Source organism: Poecilia reticulata, linkage group LG2 (assembly GCF_000633615.1).
Source record: "Poecilia reticulata strain Guanapo linkage group LG2, Guppy_female_1.0+MT, whole genome shotgun sequence".
In the NCBI taxonomy this organism is placed as follows: Eukaryota; Metazoa; Chordata; class Actinopteri; order Cyprinodontiformes; family Poeciliidae; genus Poecilia; species Poecilia reticulata.
Genome location: NC_024332.1, coordinates 16826707 through 16846349, shown reverse-complemented (window position 1 = coordinate 16846349; position 19643 = coordinate 16826707). Strand labels below are relative to the sequence as shown.

At 40.7% G+C, this 19643-nt stretch overlaps 3 protein-coding genes across 3 annotated transcripts in view; 2 read left to right on the top strand and 1 right to left on the bottom strand.

Moving 5' to 3' along the window:
• The window catches only part of mycbp2 (MYC binding protein 2), a 67045-nt gene extending 61814 nt beyond the window's left edge, over window positions 1–5231 (top strand). The window contains exons 71-81 of the mRNA XM_017309059.1: window positions 264–383; window positions 473–574; window positions 697–825; window positions 1209–1341; window positions 1479–1582; window positions 2009–2197; window positions 2282–2389; window positions 2518–2727; window positions 2816–2923; window positions 3077–3242; window positions 3793–5231. Coding sequence (XP_017164548.1) covers window positions 264–383; window positions 473–574; window positions 697–825; window positions 1209–1341; window positions 1479–1582; window positions 2009–2197; window positions 2282–2389; window positions 2518–2727; window positions 2816–2923; window positions 3077–3242; window positions 3793–3908 — 1485 coding nt within the window. The 3' untranslated portion in view covers window positions 3909–5231. The remainder of the gene's footprint in view (window positions 1–263; window positions 384–472; window positions 575–696; window positions 826–1208; window positions 1342–1478; window positions 1583–2008; window positions 2198–2281; window positions 2390–2517; window positions 2728–2815; window positions 2924–3076; window positions 3243–3792) is intronic.
• Window positions 5232–6285: 1054 nt separating this feature from the next.
• On the top strand, window positions 6286–11996 carry fbxl3a (F-box and leucine-rich repeat protein 3a). The gene is made up of 5 exons (XM_008433705.2): window positions 6286–6577; window positions 7757–8129; window positions 8253–8375; window positions 9214–9385; window positions 10816–11996. The coding sequence occupies exons 2-5, from the start codon at window positions 7758–7760 to the stop codon at window positions 11454–11456; spliced, it is 1308 nt and encodes a 435-aa protein (XP_008431927.1). The 5' UTR covers window positions 6286–6577; window position 7757; the 3' UTR covers window positions 11457–11996.
• Window positions 11997–15666: 3670 nt separating this feature from the next.
• On the bottom strand, window positions 15667–19402 carry cln5 (CLN5 intracellular trafficking protein). Its single transcript, XM_008433695.2, has 4 exons — window positions 19189–19402; window positions 18043–18217; window positions 17571–17796; window positions 15667–16914 (listed from the first exon to the last, which is right to left on the bottom strand). Exons 1-4 carry the CDS (start codon window positions 19290–19292, stop codon window positions 16427–16429), a joined length of 993 nt encoding a protein of 330 aa, XP_008431917.1. The 5' UTR covers window positions 19293–19402; the 3' UTR covers window positions 15667–16426.
• Window positions 19403–19643: the final 241 nt, after the last annotated feature.

Below are 19643 nucleotides of genomic sequence, written 5' to 3'. Positions count from 1 at the left end.
CAAACGATCAAGCATACACTAAATGAATGTTATTGCGCTGTAGGCAATAAAATGTTTATTTTCTTATGTAAAAAAGGAACTGAATTATTTTATTTGCATATTTTAATATCTTTCTAATATTGTATAAAATAAGCTTTAAGTGGCTAAGTCAAAAATCTACAGATTGTGCCAAATTTGTATTCAGTTAATCAATAGAATAACCGATTGCTAAAATAACTGCTAGTTGCAGACCTACACAGATTAAAGTGACACATTGTTTGCAGGGCCACCTGTCGGACGCCTGGTCCAGAGTGACCAAGAACGCAATTGCCGAGACCATCATAGCGCTGACTAAAATGGAGGAGGAGCACCGCTCTCCTGTTCGCTGCATAGCAACAACAAGGGTAAAGGAAGCAATTCAGAAGCACAAATCGATGATTAGAGATGTAGTTTATCGGCGACGCTGTAAGTATTTTATCTTCTCCACCTTTAGCTGTGGCTCGCCTTGGCGTCGCTGTGCGTTCTTGACCAGGATCACGTAGACCGCCTCTCTTCTGGTCGCTGGATGGGGAAAGACGGACAGCAGAAGCAGATGGTGAGATTTATAAATAGGCGTGAAAACTAAAGAAGGGCTAAATACCCTTCTATTTAGCCTCGTAAAGCGTACGAGGCTAAATAGAAGGGTAATAATTTATTCCCTTCTCTCCCCACCCACAGCCCATGTGTGACAATCACGATGACGGCGAGACGGCAGCCATCATCCTGTGCAACATATGCGGCAACCTCTGCACCGACTGCGACCGCTTCCTCCATCTTCACCGACGCACTCGCTCCCACCAGAGACAGGTTTGTGTCCGAAGTTTGCTTTAATATCAGTAAGTTTTTGTCACTGCTAATAAGGTAAGGTTAAGAATCATTGAGTTTCATGGCCAAATTGCGATCTCTGGTCGAATCTTGTGGTTCCAGTTTTGGCCCTTTAGATTTCTCTTTAAGAACTTTATAAGAAATAAAAACGACTTTCAAAGCAGATTTATCAAATCCTTCTGCTGTAATTATTTAATTAATTAAGCTGTAATTTTAAACTTCTCACTGACGGCAAAAAGTACAGGTCCTGAGTGCTTATATGTGGTTAATTTCTCTAACTCGATTCCAGTTACCAGCTGATTTCTATCTAGGTAGCCATTTTTGTTAGTTCATTGGTTTCAGCTTTGTGTTCTTCTGCTCTTCAGGTGTTTAAGGAGGAGGAGGAGGCCATAAAGGTCGACCTCCATGAAGGCTGTGGGAGGACCAAGCTCTTCTGGCTCATGGCTCTCGCTGATTCAAAGACGATGAAGGCCATGGTGGAGTTCAGAGAGCACACGGGTAACTTAGCATAGAGCATGACAACGGGAATCGCTAACATTCTCATGTCAGAAAGATAACAATTATATATNATTTTTCAGTCTTTGCATTCCCAGGCTTATGTCTTCTTTCCGCTCACATGTCTAATATTTTTGCAGGTAAACCAGCATCCAGCAGCTCAGACGCCTGCAGGTTCTGTGGCACAAGAAATGGAACCGAGCTTTCTGCAGTGGGGAGCGTCTGCTCAGACCCAGACTGTCAGGTGTGGAGGATACACTAAGCTCAATCATCCACAACAAACAAACTAGGCATAGTTTATTTTAATACCATATACAAAAACACATTGTTGTACTTTGACCCTTCTATGCAATAATAGTTCAAACCCCGCATATTTTAGCAATAAAAAATAATTTGAATTATTTCTTAATAAACACAGATTTATAGATTATCAACAATATATTTTACTGACTACGTAATATAGTTTTGCTTAATGGAGCCTATAGAAAATGTTTCTACTAATGTGCTGTTGGTGGAGGATTACAAATACTGGATTAGCATCTCCCTCTCCACAATAAACTATTTCTAACACATTTATTAATCCAGGTACATCCAAAAGCCACTAAATACTTTTGTGTATCGTGTTGTACTTCATAAACATCACCACTTCCTTGCCTGTCTACTCTCTCAGGAGTACGCAAAGCTGGCCTGCAGTAAGACTCATTCCTGCGGTCACCCCTGTGGAGGAGTCAAGAACGAGGAGACCTGCCTGCCGTGTCTGCATGGCTGCGATAAGAACGCAGGCTGCCTGAAACAGGACGCAGACGACATGTGCATGATCTGCTTTACAGAGGCTCTCTCGGCAGCTCCTGCAGTACAGGTGGCTTTGAGTTTTGCTTCTGTTTTTTATTTTAAATATATAAGTTAGCTTGCCTTAACGTTAAACTGCCGGTTCTTCTTCCAGCTGGACTGCACTCACGTGTTTCACCTTCAGTGCACTCGACGGGTTCTTGAAAACCGCTGGCTCGGGCCGCGCATCACGTTTGGGTTCATGCTGTGTCCAATTTGCAAGGTATTACGCTATATTTGAGATTAGCTTGCTAAAAATGTTACCATCTCTAGAGACATGGCGATCTTCAGACTCTATATAGGGTATTTAAAAAGGATTTCATGAAGTTTTATCATTTTTGTCCTCTGCAGAACAAAATCAATCACTCTGTGATCAAAGACCTCCTCGACCCCATTAAGGAGCTGTATGAGGACGTGAGGAGAAAAGCTCTGATGAGACTGGAGTACGAGGGGCTACACAAGAGCGAGGCGATAACTACGCCAGGAGCGCGCTTCCACAACGACCCCGCAGGCTTCGCCATGAACAGATATGCGTACTACGTCTGCTACAAGTGCAAAAAGGTCACAAATGGCTTCCATTGATCCGATTTTTGGCTCAAATGTTTTACATGGATTGAGGGAAAAAAGTCAACCGTGTCCCTTCTTGTAGGCATATTTTGGAGGAGAGGCTCGCTGTGATGCAGAAGCAGGACAAGGTGATGACTACGACCCTAGCGAACTGATCTGTGGAGCATGCTCGGATGTCTCCAGGGCCCAGGTGAGTGAATGACGCCCGTAAAGAATCCCAGCTACGCTAGATGGAAGATCTTGATTAAGACGGGGGTTGCCTGAACAAGAAAACGGTTTCCGAAAACCGTTGTGCGTTTTGCCAGAAATCCGCCTAACGTTCTCTCCTGTGTGTGTTTATCAGATGTGCTCCAAACACGGCACAGATTTTCTGGAGTATAAATGCCGCTACTGCTGCTCCGTGGCCGTCTTCTTCTGCTTTGGAACCACACACTTCTGTAACGCCTGCCACGACGACTTCCAGAGGATGACAAGCGTCCCCAAGGAGGAGCTCCCTCGTTGTCCTGCAGGTGACTGGATGGTTTCTCTCAAAAACAATAATGTTACCTTTTCCTCAAAATTTCAGGAGTCTTATTTTAGCTGATGGTGTCAATTGAAGCCTTTAAATAGTGGTAAATGTGTTTTTTCTTTTTGGTGCCTAAAACGTATTATATTTACACAAACAAATTTGAATATTTGTTGGATTTTTCTGATCTGCCATGCTGGTTAGACATTTAATTGCCCTCCATGAAACATTTGTGCTTTAGCGTAAAACATTTCCTCTTTAAAGCTCTCTGTGAAGGGAGAATTAGTTTTAATTTACCTGCTGTAAAACATAGAATACTATCACAAATATATAATAATGAATTGAAAATTTTTAGTCTATTTTTATTGTTTTTATCTTCAAAGTGTGGTGTTGAAAACTTACCTTGAAAATGTTTGAGAAGTGCTTGAGTTTTGCTGTGAGAAAAGTATCCAATCATGTTTGTGGTTGTAGCATAATAAAATACCTAAGTGCTGTTTTTATTGTGATGCCTCCAGAGAAATTGATAAAAGGTTTAATTGCCATCTGTGTTGCAGGGCCCAAAGGCAAGCAGCTGGAAGGCACTGAGTGCCCCCTGCATGTGGTCCACCCTCCGACGGGCGAAGAATTTGCTCTGGGTTGTGGAGTGTGCAGGAACGCCCACACCTTCTAAACTTTAAGAGACTCACTGAAAACCAGTTGGTCTACTGTGATTTTTATAGCCGCCGCCGCTGCTGAGACTCGGCGATGAAGCTTGGCTCTAGCTTTGAGTCTTCTGGACCGCAGACCAGGTTTCCGTTCTACGCCGAGTTGTCAGGTCCGCTCCTTCACCAACATCAGGATCCAGGTTCTGCTGCGAGCGCAAGCTGTTACGCCTTCGGATTCAGAGCAAACTTAATAATAAAAAGTGTTTTTTTTTTTTGTTTTTGTTTTTGTTTTTTTTTTTTTTAAAGAAGAATGGAAAAAAACCAGAAAATAACCTGTGACGTGTTTGCATGCAGCCGTTGTAATCCCTCGGCTTCTATAGACGTTGCACACCTCCCAATCACTGAACTGTAACGATGTAACATTGAAGATTAAATAAATTTGCTTAAACGCAACTGAGGATGACCGTGAGTTTAAAAAGGGGGGAAGGAAAATAAAACAAAAAGGAAGGGGCCATATTTCCAGCTTCCTTACTATAAATTTAAAATATTGTTGTATGTAAACATTTTTTTTCGTAATCTTGTATAGTATTCCCCTCTGTCAAGTGCATCATGAGTTGACAGACGACAAAAAGGTGAGTTGGTTGTTGAGACTGTTAAGAATATCGCTTCCGGGATGGAAATAGTGTACGATTTATCTAATCTTGTATATAGCGATACTATTCAAAGTAGCTGTATTCCGAAGTTGCTCTCTTCAGTTGTTTGGTATTCTGGGTTTTGTTTTGAGCCAGAACTTTTAATGAAGTGCAATACTGGGTGTGCCTCCTATTTTGCAGCTGTTTCATCTATGGAATGTATGTCAAATAAAAACCACTGTACATTTTTATACAGTCGTAACCCCCTCTGCCCCTCCCCAGTCCTCGCCCCTCCCTCTTCTTGGTGTCTGTTCTCTTCGATTACTGTCTGGAAAAGAGAGTCTGGCACTTGCAGTGAAAGATGGTTGATGTAAATTTTGTTTTCAGCTCGGATAAATAAAAATAAAAAAAAGCATCAAAATCCTACATAAATACAAGAATAAAAATAAAAAAAAGTCTTGATAGAAGTGGTTACAGCTGAAGGATTCAAGGGTCCAGTCTTCACACCAAATACAATTGTGCACCTGTATGCGTTTTCCTAGTATGTGGCAAAGAGATTTTGGGGGTCAAAGAATGCAGAGTGTGGGGGATAAAAAAAGAAAAATAAAGAAGCAGCTGCTGTTAAATAAGAAGCTTATTACTTGTGAATCTGCTCTGTAATATCTGTGGTGGATGGAGTTGAATGGTAATAAACCAGATTCTCTGTTTCACAAATTATACAATGTGTCATCAGTTTTTCATTAGTATGCCAAAATACAATTTCTGCTGGACATTAAATATGCAATCCAGTGGTGTATTTCCTTCTTTCACCAACATTGCACTCACAATAAAAATAAAAAAGTGGAAAATGGAAGTATGGATTTTCACAGCAAAATGTGTAGGTAGCTTTTTGAAGCTTTGGATTTTCATTACAATCTTCCCCGTTCTTTTGAAGAAAAAAGAGCATTGCTAGTTTAGTTTTTTTGCTAAATGTTACTGAAATTCATTCAGTATTTTCAAATACAACTGAAATGTATTCGCAGAAGCCATACAGAATGCAAGAAACATGCAGATAAGATAAATGCAAACAGAAGAACTCATAAAAATGAGCGAAAGATGTATCACTCTGGGAGCATTTTTAGTTTACTGTTTTTTTTATTCGCTTAAAACATGTTCATAATTGGTGCAGTTTATCACTTGACACAAAAAATGACAAGAGATGTTATTTGGAGATTTAAAGCCATAATTGTGGAATTTAAAGTAATTATTTAGACTTTCTAAGTGACAATCTCAGGATTTCATTTGAACTATTACTGATGATAGCGACTTTGAGAGCTACAATTACAACAAAATCTCTCAGCAGATGCTGAATTACACAATTATGACATTGACGGTCAAAGTTGTGTATGAATTTAATCCTGATACTCAAATTAGCGAGTTTTGATCTCAGAATCAAAATCACTGTATGCCTTTGAATCTAACATTTATGATGTTGGATTCCATGAATATTAATTTCCCCGTCAAAATAACGTCTAACAATCAAAATGTACTTTCAAACTCGTGTTTCTCAACATTGTGATTGAAAGTCAAAATGACTGTTTTTCATAGATATGACTTAATATCATGTTTTTCTAGTTTAAAATGACTAACAGAGAGGTGTAATTTACCTGAAAGAGAATTTGTCTAATAATAACAAAGGGTCGCACTGTTTTGATGCTCGCTTATTTATATATCTGTAGGCGAGTGTTTTGTGGAGAGAAAGTAGGGTTTTGCAGCAGAGTGAGTAATCTCGCGAGTATGCACGATCTTTACCAACAGCCATTTCGCATTACGTTTCCCGTGGAGCACCGCCGCTGTCAAAACACTTCGCCATTTCAGGGTTAGGAGGGGGAATTAGGTCAGTCGAGCGGAGGTGGCAGTTTCTTATTTTCTGTCGTCAGTGTGCTCGGTAATTGAGTTCCGATGCGAGTTATCTGGCTGTTGCGGATGAGTTTTTCCTTCGTGGGCCCGGGTTGAAGAGTGAAGTCAGCTTTCGGATTTTCCTCCGTCCAGCTACTGAGCTAGCGGTGTGTGTAAACAACAAGGTAGGATGATGCTCGGCTGAGCTGGAGCTTAACGAGTAAATGTCACCTTATCGACAAAAGTGTTATTCACGACACGTACAATGCGTTACAGGAAGGTGCGTGTAGCTAACTTTTAGTGAAAAACTGTTAGAGTGAATTTAAAACAAGCTAATGTAAAGTTAGCTAACAGTTACGTTCATTGACGCTGTTGCGAATTACAGGAAAACGCTTTAGACAATTTTACATGACAAGTTTTGTCTTCGTGTGATACAAATTCAAACCTAAAGCTGGCGTTTCATGTGTTTTCTGCAGTGTCATATTTATAATCTTTGTCACGTTTCTCACGTTTTCTGCCGAAAACGTGACGTCACATTGTCATGGTCACGTTGTGGCAGTCAGAAAAATGCTAGCATGTTTCCTCTGTTTATCATTGGGTTTTATTATGTTCCGTGCAGCTCTACCTGTGAATGTTAATCTACAAACCGGTTACTCATTTTAGCTGTGTTAAATTGCTCTAATCGATATGTGTCAATAAAGTTTGATTTATTGCTGCCGAATGCAAAATTAGAAAGGAGCCAAAGAAAACATGTGACTTTTTAAACTAACACAAAATCTATTCTCAGCAGATGATTTGATGACTGGTTGAGGGCGTTACAGTTTAATATTAAAGGATCATCCACCAAACTCTTAGACTAATAAAGAAAAGAAAAACAATCCTGCTCCAAAACTGATGACTCATGAAATTTATTGCAAACGTAAATAAAACAGTGGTTTAGTCATCATAAGGACACTGGTATTAGGTTGGTGCTTTACACATATGATGCATGAGAAAGAAAAAAGCTTAATAAGTTGACTTGAAAAGAATAAAATAAAAAGTTTAAAGAAATCTATATTGAAAAACGGCAAATTTTCAGTGACAGTAGACTCAAATTTGTTGTGAGGATAACATGGACAGTTTCTTAGAGCCAGAAAAATTCTTAAAAAAAAAAAATTAAGAGAACTCTAATAAACCAGTAATACTATTTTATTACTGGGTCATTGTTTATTACTTTATTACTTATTATCAGCATCCAGAAATGTCAAACATCTACCATTAAGCAAATAACCTCCTGCCGCTTCTATATTTTTTCTATTTTTTTTTCTGAGGGAAAATTTCAGAGCTTATACACTGGACTTAAACGGCACATGTTTATGTTTCAGGATGAAACGGATCAAAGGAGGAGAGGAGGCAAGCGGCGGTGAAAGCCCGCCAGAGGCCTGCAAAAAGCTCCGTACGGAGACGAGCGGGGAGTCGGAGGCCGTGGCAGCTGGTGAGTCTCCGCTGTGTGACTGGTCGCTGCTGCCTCAGGAGATCCTGCTGCACATCTTCCAGTACCTCCCGCTGCTGGACCGGGCCTACGCCTCGCAGGTGTGCCGCGGCTGGAACGAAGCCTTCCACATGCCCGAGCTGTGGAGATGCTTCGAGTTCGAGCTCAATCAGCCAGCGAGCTCGTACCTGAAAGCCACGCACCCGGACCTCATCAAGCAGATCATCAAGAGGCACTCCAACCACCTCCAGTACGTCAGTTTCAAGGTAAAAATCCAATCCCTGCTGAGTCCGTCTGGTTTTATTGCTATTGCTAAATGTTGACGTAAAAAAAAAAAAATTGTTTTTGTCCTCCTGAAATGATGGCCAGTCTTTGTTTGTTCCCATCAGGTGGACAGTAGCACAGAGTCTGCAGAGGCAGCATGTGACATTCTGTCACAGCTGGTGAATTGCTCCCTGAAGACCTTGGGGCTCATATCTACCGCCAGGCCCAGTTTCATGGAGGTTCCAAAGGTACAGTCAACACTTAACAAGAATTTCCTTTCCCCGTATTAGCCAAGGAAAAGATAAGGTTTTAGGCCAGTTTATCTTGAACCTTTGACCCATTTAATTCTCTTACTCACTTGCTGACAAGATGGTGTTTTCAGTCTTCCCACTCACAGATAAGGTTAGAAAGTAGCGTCTGTCTCACACATAAACAAGGTCAGCATTTTGTTATTTGGCCTCATTAAGAGAACATGATGTTATCAAGTAAAACACTATTTAGTGCTCCTCTGTGCAGAGAGTGATCTCTTTCTGAACCCTCGAGCAATCCCTTAATGCTGACTGAATGCTGACTCATTTTTCTTTTACTTTTAAAAAAAATATGAACTTCACCCTTTTGTAAGGTTTAAGTCAATGCTAAATTAGATTTTTTTATTTGAGTCATTATTTTCTGTACATTTTTAACTTGGAGTTTTGTTTTTCTTTTTGATCGTGTTTGTTATTGTTTTTTAATGTTACCTTTTGATTAATCTGTTTTCTACTTTTTGTCATTGATCTGTTTTTTTTTTTTGTTTCTGTGATGCACTGGAATTGATCTGGAAAATTTTTACTGATGTTGGCTGTGAAACTCTTCCACCGGCATAGTCGTGTTTCTAAAGTCAGATTGTGTCACGTTTTCCTGTCGTCACGAGTAGCTATTAACGTTCAACACTGCAATCGGTGCTCTTTGCGTAGCGTATGAAAACGAATCCAGCTGCTTCAGCAGTAATGGAGCCTGAATTATTGAAATCTGTGAAGTAAGAAAAAGCTTACTACATTAAGTTTGAGGGAAAAATCCAGAGGAATGACGGCGTTTTTACTTCCTCAGTCTCACTTCATCTCGGCGCTGACGGTGGTGTTCGTCAACTCCAAGTCGCTGTCGTCGCTGAAGATCGACGACACGCCAGTGGACGATCCGTCGCTGAAGGTGTTGGTGGCCAACAACAGCGACACCCTGAAGCTGCTGAAGATGAGCAGCTGCCCCCATGTGTCCCCTGCAGGTACGTTGTCATTAAGAGATATTGTTGTTTTTTTTTTGTTACTAACTTCCAGGTATTTTATTGGGATTGTATGCAAGAGAAAAGCACAAAGTAGTGTAGTGCAAAGTTGCAAGATGTTAAGGAAATGATTAGAGTTTTCTGATTTAGTTTTACAAATAAAAATCTGAAAATTAGAGCTTTCTTTCTGGTTCCTTTATCTAGTGCAACCAGTTTCCTCTCGAGTCACCTGGTTAGTAAACAGAGACTACCGTCGTATAATTTATTCTCATCGTAAATACGGCTGGAATGCGAAGGGCTTCAAAGAAACTGTGAGTAAACTTTATAGAGGAGTGGCACGCCTGCTAGTCACACATTCCACAAATCTGGCCTTTGCTAACTGGGCTTATTATGGCTTTCTTCTAGCAATGCCACTTTTTTAGTAAACAAGGCAGGTCAGGGACTTGGCAAACCTGTGGAAACGGAAACGCAGTTAAACTTTATTTTCCAGTTTTCTTTGCTGTAATTAAGCCAGACACTGAAAATCCTCCCAGAAACATCCTCCCCGTGGTGAATCATGGCGTTGGCTTCGATATGCTTTCATGATGGTTTTTATACGGTTGGGAAAAGGGATGGTGCTAATTATAGGGCAGCGGTGGGTGGAGGGAAATCTTCCGCCCGGACAACAACCCAAAATGCAGAGAGCTCCAAGGCAAGGGCTTTGGATCAAAGCGTAGTTATGAGTTGGAGCGGTCCAGTCAAAGTCCAGACCGAAGTCCTACTTATAAGTCTGCGGGCAGTCTATACATTTTTGATGTTAACAGAAAGTCTTGAGCCACTCTGACAGAGCTGGAGCTTTTTTTCAACCAAAAAAGGGGTAAAAATCTTATTTGGGAAAAGTATTGAATCGATGATATTAAAACAAATGATATTTGTATTTGTGATAAAAAACAACATAAATAAAACATAAAAAAATCTGAAGCATAAAATCCAAATAAAAAGAAACATTTAATTTTAGCGGTTGTAACGTGACAGAAACATTTAAATGTACTCGACATTTGAAGCTTTGAGTAAGCGGCGTTCTAATGATTTTGGCTCGTTTCGTATTTTGTATGTGGGTGTTCATTATTCCCACCAATTTAACTTCCAATCAGGCCTAAACGTCCGTCGGCCATATTTGTCGTTTTTATTCACAATACTGCTTTTCATTTGGTGTTTGGAGCCTGCACTTTTCTTCTCTAACTCGACTTTGTACTGTGTAGCGGCAATTATGAAGAGACCCGTTCTGTGGTTTCTTGCTGTGACATACATTTTATGACATACATCTGTTGATTCAAGCCACAGCTTTCCTGCCAAACACAATGAGCCGTTTTGTTCTCGACGCAAAATTAAAAACAGGGGCCAGAAAAATCGGCGGGATTAAAAATAAAAGCATCCCCCATCTGTGCTTGCAGGGATCCTGTGCGTGGCGGACCAGTGTCACGGGCTGAGAGAGCTGGCGCTCAACTACCACCTCCTCAGCGACGAGCTCCTGCTGGCGCTCTCTTCGGAGAAGCACGTCCACCTGGAGCACCTGCGCATCGACGTGGTGAGCGAGAACCCGGGCCAGCATTTCCACACCATCAAGAAGAGCAGCTGGGACGCCATGGTGCGCCACTCGCCCAAGTTCAACCTGGTCATGTACTTTTACCTCTACGAGAACGAGTTTGGCCCTTTCTTCAACGACGAGATCCCCATCACGCACCTCTACTTCGGCCGCTCCGTCAGCAAAGAGGTCCTGGGCCGCGTGGGCCTCCACTGCCCCCGCCTGGTGGAACTGGTCGTGTGCGCCAACGGGCTGCGGCCGCTCGACGAGGAGCTGATCCGCATCGCCAAGCACTGCACGCAGCTGTCCGCCATCGGCCTGGGGGAGTGCGAGGTGTCCTGCAGCGCGTTCGTGGAGTTTGTGAAAATGTGCGGCAGGAGGCTGTCCCAGCTGTCCATCATGGAGGAGGTGCTGATCCCGGATCACAAGTACTCCCTGGACGAGATTCACTGGGAGGTGTCCAAGCATCTGGGCCGGGTCTGGTTCCCGGACATGATGCCGACTTGGTAGGGGGGTCGCTTTGAGCTGAAAAGCCGCTCCGCTGTAGTGAACTGCCAGATGCCAGCTTGACGAGCAAAACTTCTCTGAGCGTCTGTTTGGAGTAAAAGAAAATACCCCCCAAAAAACGGGGATGTCATGCGATTCCGTCTGAGAGCCTGAAATCAACTCTGGAGTGAAACTCGGAGAGGCCGGAAGAGCAGCGACAACAAGCCGAGTTAAATGGATTAGGGCTGAATAATCGTGATTAATCGTTTATTGAAATAATTGTCCTCTGATATAGTGATTGATTAACCGGAGTACACAGGTTCTAAAAAAGTCCAACATATTCAGAGTGGTTAATTAAGCCAAATATGTAAAATAAAATAAATATATACATTTTGCATTTAAAATAAAAACTATTTTTTCTCTAGATATGTTTTAGCCAAAATTCCTCAAGTGGTATAGTTTTGGCTTCACCCAGTTCAGATTTACAAAAGGAATGCTACGGTGTTTTATTTTAGGCAATAAAATGTTTATTTTCTTAATTAAAAATGAATTTAATTATTTGTCTATTTGCATCTTCTAATGTATTTCTAATGTATATATATAAAAAAACTCTTTAGGGGTTAAATGATAAATCAGCAGTGTGTATTTTTTATCCGATTAATCGTCAGAATAATCGATTACGAAAACGGTCATTAGCTGCAGCCCTGACCTGATGTGGACATTTTCCCACTTTGTGCATCAGGAAAGATGTCAGTCCGTGTGCATCTGCAAGCACAGGCTCAGGTGTGTTTTAACACGTCAGACGTTTTGCAGGGAATCCGGTTAGTTGCATCGCTGCATGTCGTTACACTACCACTCGGCCTACATACTACGCTCTGTTTGGACGCCCTGCGCTCTGAAAACAAAACGGCTTTTGAGGTTTCTGAATTACTGGAAATGCAAAGACAGCAACAGATGGGGATTTTTGTTCTTTCAGACGATGCCGAAGGAGTTTTATAACGCTTTTAACAAGCAGGGGAAGCTTTTTTTTTTTTTTTTTTTTTTGTACTTCATGAATCACAAAACGTCTCGTTGCAGATGTCCAACGTTGGCAGAGAGCAACACGTAAATAACGGTAGATATTTGTGATGTGAAGGTGTACAGTGTTCAGTAACGTACCTGAATTGTATTTCTTTTTGTGCATCACACACTCTGTATATTTGAGACACTATTTTTATTTTTTTTTCTTGCGTTGGTGAAAGAAGGCTTTTTTTGTACAGTGAGAGATTTTTTTTTTTTCTACGCACCTTACATGGAAACCAAATGACAGCTGGGCCGAACCGAGTCTTCGCGGCCAAATAATGCATTTTTGTATCGAACCGAAGCTCTGATCAATTAACACGGTATAATAAAAATAATAATGCTATAACGAAGGAAGAGAAGCAATCAATTTACAGTGCCTTGCGAAAGAAGCGCGTACCCCTTGAGCTTTTCCACATTTTCTCACATTAAGTTTTGTTGAGACAGAACAACACAAAGTAACGTTTAGATTCGCAGGTTAAAAGATACAAGCTTCTTTGTTTTAAAACTCAGAAATCTGAACAGTGTGGCGCACATTTGCATCCCTGTGTCGATATTTAAAAACCGCACCTGCATTGCACAGAGGGAGGTGGATTCTGTTTAGTAATCAGGTGACTTGTAAAGGTCATTGGTTTTATTTAGGGGCGTTGGAGTAGCAGTAGAAGCAGACGCCACACTTCTCGGATTTTTACTTGCAAAAGATGATGCTTACAGTCTGACAGTGTGAAAAGGCCGAAGTCGTACGAATGCTTTTACGAGCCACCGCATTGTGCAAGTCCCGATTGCGTCCAGGAGTGTCGGTGCACGTCGGTGAGCCTCCGCTCTTTCCGCTCAGTTTGCTTCGGAATCAGCAATATAATAGTCTGCAGCTGTTGGCGCTAAATGCACGTTGGGAACGCAGAGCTCAACCCTTTTTTTTTTGTCTCTCAGGTTTCAGTTTTTATCTTCTGCAATTTGCCCGGTAAAGCTCCACATCCTGTCAGTCTTGTATACCAGTCACCCTCCTATTGCTAATGTTTTCTTTTAATAGCATCAAACAGGCGCAGCAGAGTTATTCTTTACAAATACGTCTGCTGCCGTCTCACGCATTCTTCCCCTACAGTCAGAAGAGACGTGGCAAGTCAGATGAGTGAAACGTATTATTTTCTTTTCCTTTAAGAAGGAAGTCAAATTCACTTGTATATAAAACGCTGTGTGTTTGATTATTTTGAATAGAAATGTAACCATTTCTTTATTTCACCCTGTCGGGGTTCAACGTTTGCTCAACCAGCAGCTCTTTGTCTTTTGTAATACCGAATTAAGATGAAGTAGTTGCCTTTTTTTTTTTTTTTTCGGATGCTAGACCCTCGAGAAGTTACGCTTTGTTGTTAATTATTACGCTGAACTTAATTTGTGAGTTAGTATTGAAGATCAGCAACAAGATCATTGTTTATGTTTTGTTCTTCTGGTCGTTGTCATCGTGGTATCGTTGCAGACAGGTGGTCCTCAAGTTCACTATGACGGTTTTTACAATACTTGCGTCTTTAAAAAAATTTTAATTGAGTGATGGTCTCTCTCTTCTGCTGTGGTCACTTGATCTTGTTAATGTTTTTTTTTTTTTTTTTTTTTTTTTTAACAAAACAAAAAATAGGAAATCCACTATATTGCCAAAAGTATTTGTTTACTCCTCCAAACTCGGCACCAGTTTACTTTTGCATCAGATTTATAAACCTCTGGATGAGTGATATTTGGTGTGGAATAGACAAAATCCGAATTTCAGCCTGATTGGACGCCTCAGTGAAAATTGTGAGTCAAATTTACACGTCCAACATCAGTGTCTGACCTCACAAATGTGCTTTTGGAAGAATCTTTAAGATTCCTCTTCTTCTAGACCTGGAAAGCGTTCTTAGAAGAGTTGAAGCTGTTGGTTTCACAAGTCGTCTTGCATCATATTAAACCCTGGGAATTTGATGTGTGAGTGAGGGGACACAAACGGATGCTTTTGGCAACACGTAGACTAAAATGGAGACATTTCAAGTCATTATTAGATTCTTTTAGTATCAAGTCTCACCGAAGTGGGTAGCTGTGCCGTCTGTGTTCATGTCATCGATACGGTAACATATCACCTGATTATTATTTTTTTGGATTTAGTGCAGTGATTTCGCTTCAGTTAAAGAAACCAGCGCATTCGATTTTTACCGTCGCCTTCATCTGAATAGTCAGCTGAACGGGTGACTCTTTTCGAGGGAAAATTATTTATCTTGCATTTTTAAGTACCGACCGTCATAAAATGTTTTGATCTCCGTTTTGTTTGGAGTACTCTAGTTAAAGTTTAGGAAAACTAAACTGTTAATGCTGTTTTTATTTTTATTATTATTGCTTCTGTACGGCAAATGATTATGGAGAAAAAAAAATACAACTTTGTGTACTTTGCTTTACTGGTCACTTGTCTTTAATTTAAAGGTATTGTTTGGGACTTGTGATCTTCTCCAGAAATAAACAATTGTGAATGTACTTGTTTTGTTGCACCTTGTATCTGTTCACCTGCTTCACTGCTGCACCAAACAAACCTTACAAAAATATTTAGACATTTCCAACAGTGACTCTAAACAAAGACAAAATACTAACCACTTGTGAATTTATTATTCATACACTAAAATGTTATTTTGTCAGTTTACCATATGTCAGAATAATTTATTTCCATTTCATGTTATGGATTGATGCAAAATCAAATCATAGGTGTGAATTGGGCAAAAATAGCAGACCGCCCATGTGATGACCTCATCTGACATGATGGACTTCCTCTTTTGCTGTTGCACGGCGTCGCATTGCATAGCCAAAAGGACCGTTGGACAAAGAGTGCAAGATGTCAGCCACAGTTGTAAACATTTTTATTAATCAATTTAAAAAGTCAATAAGGCATCTTTTCACAGACTAGAAGAAAAAAAGTCTTTGTACTCAGTGAGCTGATAGTCTGATATGAAATAAATCTTCAGAGACCAATTGTGGTCTCCAAAGGAAATGATTCAGCTTAGCAATAATTCTAAAGCAGAAGCCACAACAGGCAGGTTTGAAAGATTTCCTTTATGCCGTTACCTCAAGTTAAGTCACTGACTTGAGGTCCATTACTGCCATCCCTAGAAAATATGTGCGACACACCCAAAACCCTAGTGAGTAGAATAAAGCCACAGCAAAATAAAGGAAAAAGTTCAACCTTTAATTTTGGTTCATTTACATCGAAGATGAAAGTTGGTTAAATATCCGAACATCTGAAAGATATTTATTGGTATTAGATCAATGCTTAACTGCAGTCCCTGTAGAACATATTTCTCTTTCCCATTTTGAAATGCAACACAGAGGAAAAAGGAGCTTCTGTGTCATTTCATATTTTATATCCGAGTTATAAATTTAAACTTTCTAGACAATTTGATCAACAAAAAAGTTATTTAGAAAAACAAATATGTGAAATTGTTATGGATGCCGATGGAAATGATGCCATTTGCGAAAAATATTAGCAAATGGTGGTTGGAATATATCTTTGAAGTAGATTTCTTTTAAGGACTTCAGCACAAATTTTTTATCAGGTATGCCTGGTACATCAGATGTAAATCAGGTCATTTTCATTTAAATCAGATCTTTTAACATTTTTTTATTTGTCTTTGAGTCATGAAAGTTTACATCTATGGCATCTCCATAAATATAGCAGACCAGTTAGATCAGGTTTTGTTGAAACAATGTCTCCACCTAGTGGTCAGATAAGGATCATCCACTCACAACAAGCATTTTAGAAGGTGAAATCAGACCAGTGTGCTTCCTGCAGAGAAGGGAAAGTGTTACTGTGTTAAAACAAAACAACCGACTCAGCGTAAAGGTCAGCAAGTGCTGGCAGGACTAGTTATAAATTTTAAACTTAAAAAAACAGAAATAAAAACAATTTCAAGTGTACAGGCTAGTTGTTAAGGCAAAGGCACCTCTTCATACGTAATCTGCACGTATGGATGTTTCATTGGCAGGTGCCAGTACTCAAAGTTGTAGTACAGGTAGAAGCTCTTGTCCAGCACAACCTCCTTGTAAGCCTCCAGCAGGCTGAAAGCGAGGTCGAAGATTGACTGGTGCGGCCTGAACGTGTGGTAAAACTGGCGGATGTTCGTCGCGAGGTTTTTCAGCGCCGGCTGCCCGAATATGGCGCTGTCGTTGCCCAGGTAGCTGGGCTCTCCGCTGTACAGATAGATCTTGGTGTAGTTGGTCTGTGAGCGGCTGGACAGCTTGGCTCCCAGCTCGGCCAGCTTCCTGTACGTGCGATGGACGAACTGGGAGCAGTCGTACGACTCGAACCACACCGTTGCGTTCGGACCGGGGTCAGAGCGAACGGTCCACGTCTCGTAGTAGATCCCGGTCTCGTTGTCGTCTTGCACCCACTGGGCCATCGCGTTGAACTGACTCCCTGCAGGACAAAAAGTAGGGTTTAGGAAAAGTAATAGCGGAAGCATTCCATTATCTTCATCGACGTTACGGCGATGTGAAAGACAGCGTATCGCTGTAGAGATTTCTTCTGCTTTTACGTGTTTTACTGTAGATTATGAACCAAATTTTAATATCAGACAAAGATAACCTGAGTGAATGCAAAACTCTGTTCTCAGAAAAGGCCGTTAAAATCTACATGTGAATATATATATGCCCCACATAAATTAATTTACGGTCATTTACCACATTTTCTATTCAACTCTTCTAACATGAAGTGGACTAACGTGTGTCAAACAGCAGTGTATCATACCCAGATCTAAAAGGAATTTGAAAACAAATCATAAACAAAGTCATTGACATCTATCATTTTTAAGCCTTTGGTGCTAAAGTGAAACATTAACCACCAATATAACCCAGGTTTGCTCAAGTTTTATTTGATACGACATAAAATTTGATATTCGTTTGACACGTTTACGATCGATCGAAAAGCAAAAACCAAAGAGATCTGTCTGTAACCTATTTGTTTTTTTTCTAAGAACTGCATTTATTCCTGGGCGATGGGAGGTGCAGCCTTGAGACAGTCACAAACGCAGATTGCCAACAGGTGTTTCCACTAACAAAGTCGGAAAATGTCACCTGTTACTTCTCCTATTTTCTCCAGGGTCCCGTTCTGCGACCAGTGCAGGTCATCGATGCCTTCGAAGAAGCAGGCAGCTCCCTGGTTGCACCAGAAGGGGGCGAACATCTCCGGCCGGAGGTGAGGGAACGTACAGTTGCCCAGCTGGAAAAGCTCGTACCACTCCATGGTGTAGTTGGCTCCGGTCTCCAGGCTGCTGAAGCCGATGGCATCGTGCATGATGTGCTGCAAGACAAAAAACACGGGAACTCTGGCTTGAGATGACGCAGGGGGAAAGCTGTGCAGCTGCGTTTCTATTAATACTGTCAAACACAGCTGCACCTCAGCTTCCACAATGCTGCTATTTTGGATTATTTCGAAAGCACGCGAGTGAAATACAGAGTTCTTTTGTACCAATTCAGACGTTACTTCAACTGAAGGTGCAGAGAGAAATATCTGAAATAGAAACATTAAAAAGATTGATGCACTCACTAACTTCCCCAGCACATCTCCGTATTTGAACTCCCACACAGGCGTCTGCAGCCGGTAGACAGAGACGACGTCGCTGTCTCGCACGGAGGGAAAGCGTCCATCGCGGTCTCCGGTGGGGCAGAACGGGTAGAGAGCTTCGCAGTACGAGTCCGCAGGAGGTCGCCGGTCAAAGCGCCTGATGAGAACAGAAGGAATGAGGGACGGAGAGTTAAAATTACGTCACTTTGGAACCATTTAACAGCAACCTCTAACAGCTACCAAAATAATAAGCAAACTTCAAATGAAATTAGATTTTTTTCACTTTCAGGGGTCAACAATGTCACAATTTTAGATCTCCTTCTGTAATTTATCTTGAGACTTATAAATAAAAAAGTCAGCTCTAAATTAACAATTCTATTTTTCTGCTAGCTTGTTGCACTTTGACACAATAAGACCACAAAATTTGATTTGTAGAATTGGTATTTTTGTGTGATAAACCAAAACAAAGTGCAATAAAGAGGAAAAATATAAAAATATTTCAGATTCTTAAACTATTAAAAATCTTTCACTTTGTGAAACCTCCTTTCATTAAAGTCTTTTTGGGTTATGTCTCTAAAAGGTTTGCACATCTAGAGATGGACGTTTTTGCTAATTCTCTTTTGGAAATTGACCAAAGTTCTCTCAGACTGGATGGAGAACATGCATTTTTAAGTTGTATGTAGGTATGGACTTTGACTAGGTCATAATAGCACATGACCTAAACCTTACCACTATGCTCTAGGTGTCCGTTTAGTGTTGCCCTCCTGGAAAATGACCTCTGCTCCAATTGTGTATTGGGGAGTAAACTATTTATTTTTTTTTTTTTACTGTACGACACTAAATATTACTGATGCTAAAGTTTTCTTATTCTATTTACTTAAAATTATGCACTTTAATCTACTGACGGCAATTGGAGCAGACATTAGTTTCACTCAGTTCCTTAAAGTGACACAAAGTAGAATCACGATGAAAATAGATGAATAAAATCAATGTGGATGAACTTTCACCAAAAGTTACATTTGTGACACAGCCCAGCCTCGGCATTTTTTGGCGCAGCCACATCAAATTTAAGCGAATGCAACACAAAGACGGACTTCTCTAAAGTCATATGATGAGCTGACCGCATACCTGTAGGGAACAGGCCACTGCTGTCGTCCGTCAGCCCGCAACTGAGCAACAACATGAAGGGAAAGGAGCAGCTTCACGCACACGGAGACCTCCCTGCGGGACATGTCGCAGCGGGACAGATAAACCTGAAATCAGGGGAAAGTTACGGCGATTGTTTTCACATGATTCTTCCTCTCTAAGCTGACTTCCTTCTTCACGGGGTCACGTGGGTTTGTTGATGAGACGTAATCGCATGACGTCACTAAAACGGGAAAAGAAAATAAACTTCATTGATTATTTAGGATTTTCTAAAGTAGCCGTACAGAGCCCGTCTGGTGACGTGGGAGAAAAAAATTAAATAAAAATTGACTTAATAACTAATATATTTGCTCACATCTTTTTAGAACTCCTTGACATTGCTGGTATATAAATAATTATATTTATATACCAGATTTAAAGATTTAAAGATTGAAGCT

Bases quoted from the DNA above. Each gene is read 5' to 3' on its own strand.
- fbxl3a (XM_008433705.2), top strand. From the start codon at position 7,758: ATGAAACGGATCAAAGGAGGAGAGGAGGCAAGCGGCGGTGAAAGCCCG. The intron at 8,130-8,252 runs GTAAAAATCCAA...TGTTCCCATCAG, and splicing joins TCCAGTACGTCAGTTTCAAG to GTGGACAGTAGCACAGAGTC. The intron at 8,376-9,213 runs GTACAGTCAACA...TTACTTCCTCAG, and splicing joins GTTTCATGGAGGTTCCAAAG to TCTCACTTCATCTCGGCGCT.
- cln5 (XM_008433695.2), bottom strand. From the start codon at position 19,292: ATGTCCCGCAGGGAGGTCTCCGTGTGCGTGAAGCTGCTCCTTTCCCTT. The intron at 18,218-19,188 runs GTATGCGGTCAG...TGTTCTCATCAG, and splicing joins CAGTGGCCTGTTCCCTACAG to GCGCTTTGACCGGCGACCTC. The intron at 17,797-18,042 runs GTGAGTGCATCA...TTTGTCTTGCAG, and splicing joins GAGATGTGCTGGGGAAGTTA to CACATCATGCACGATGCCAT.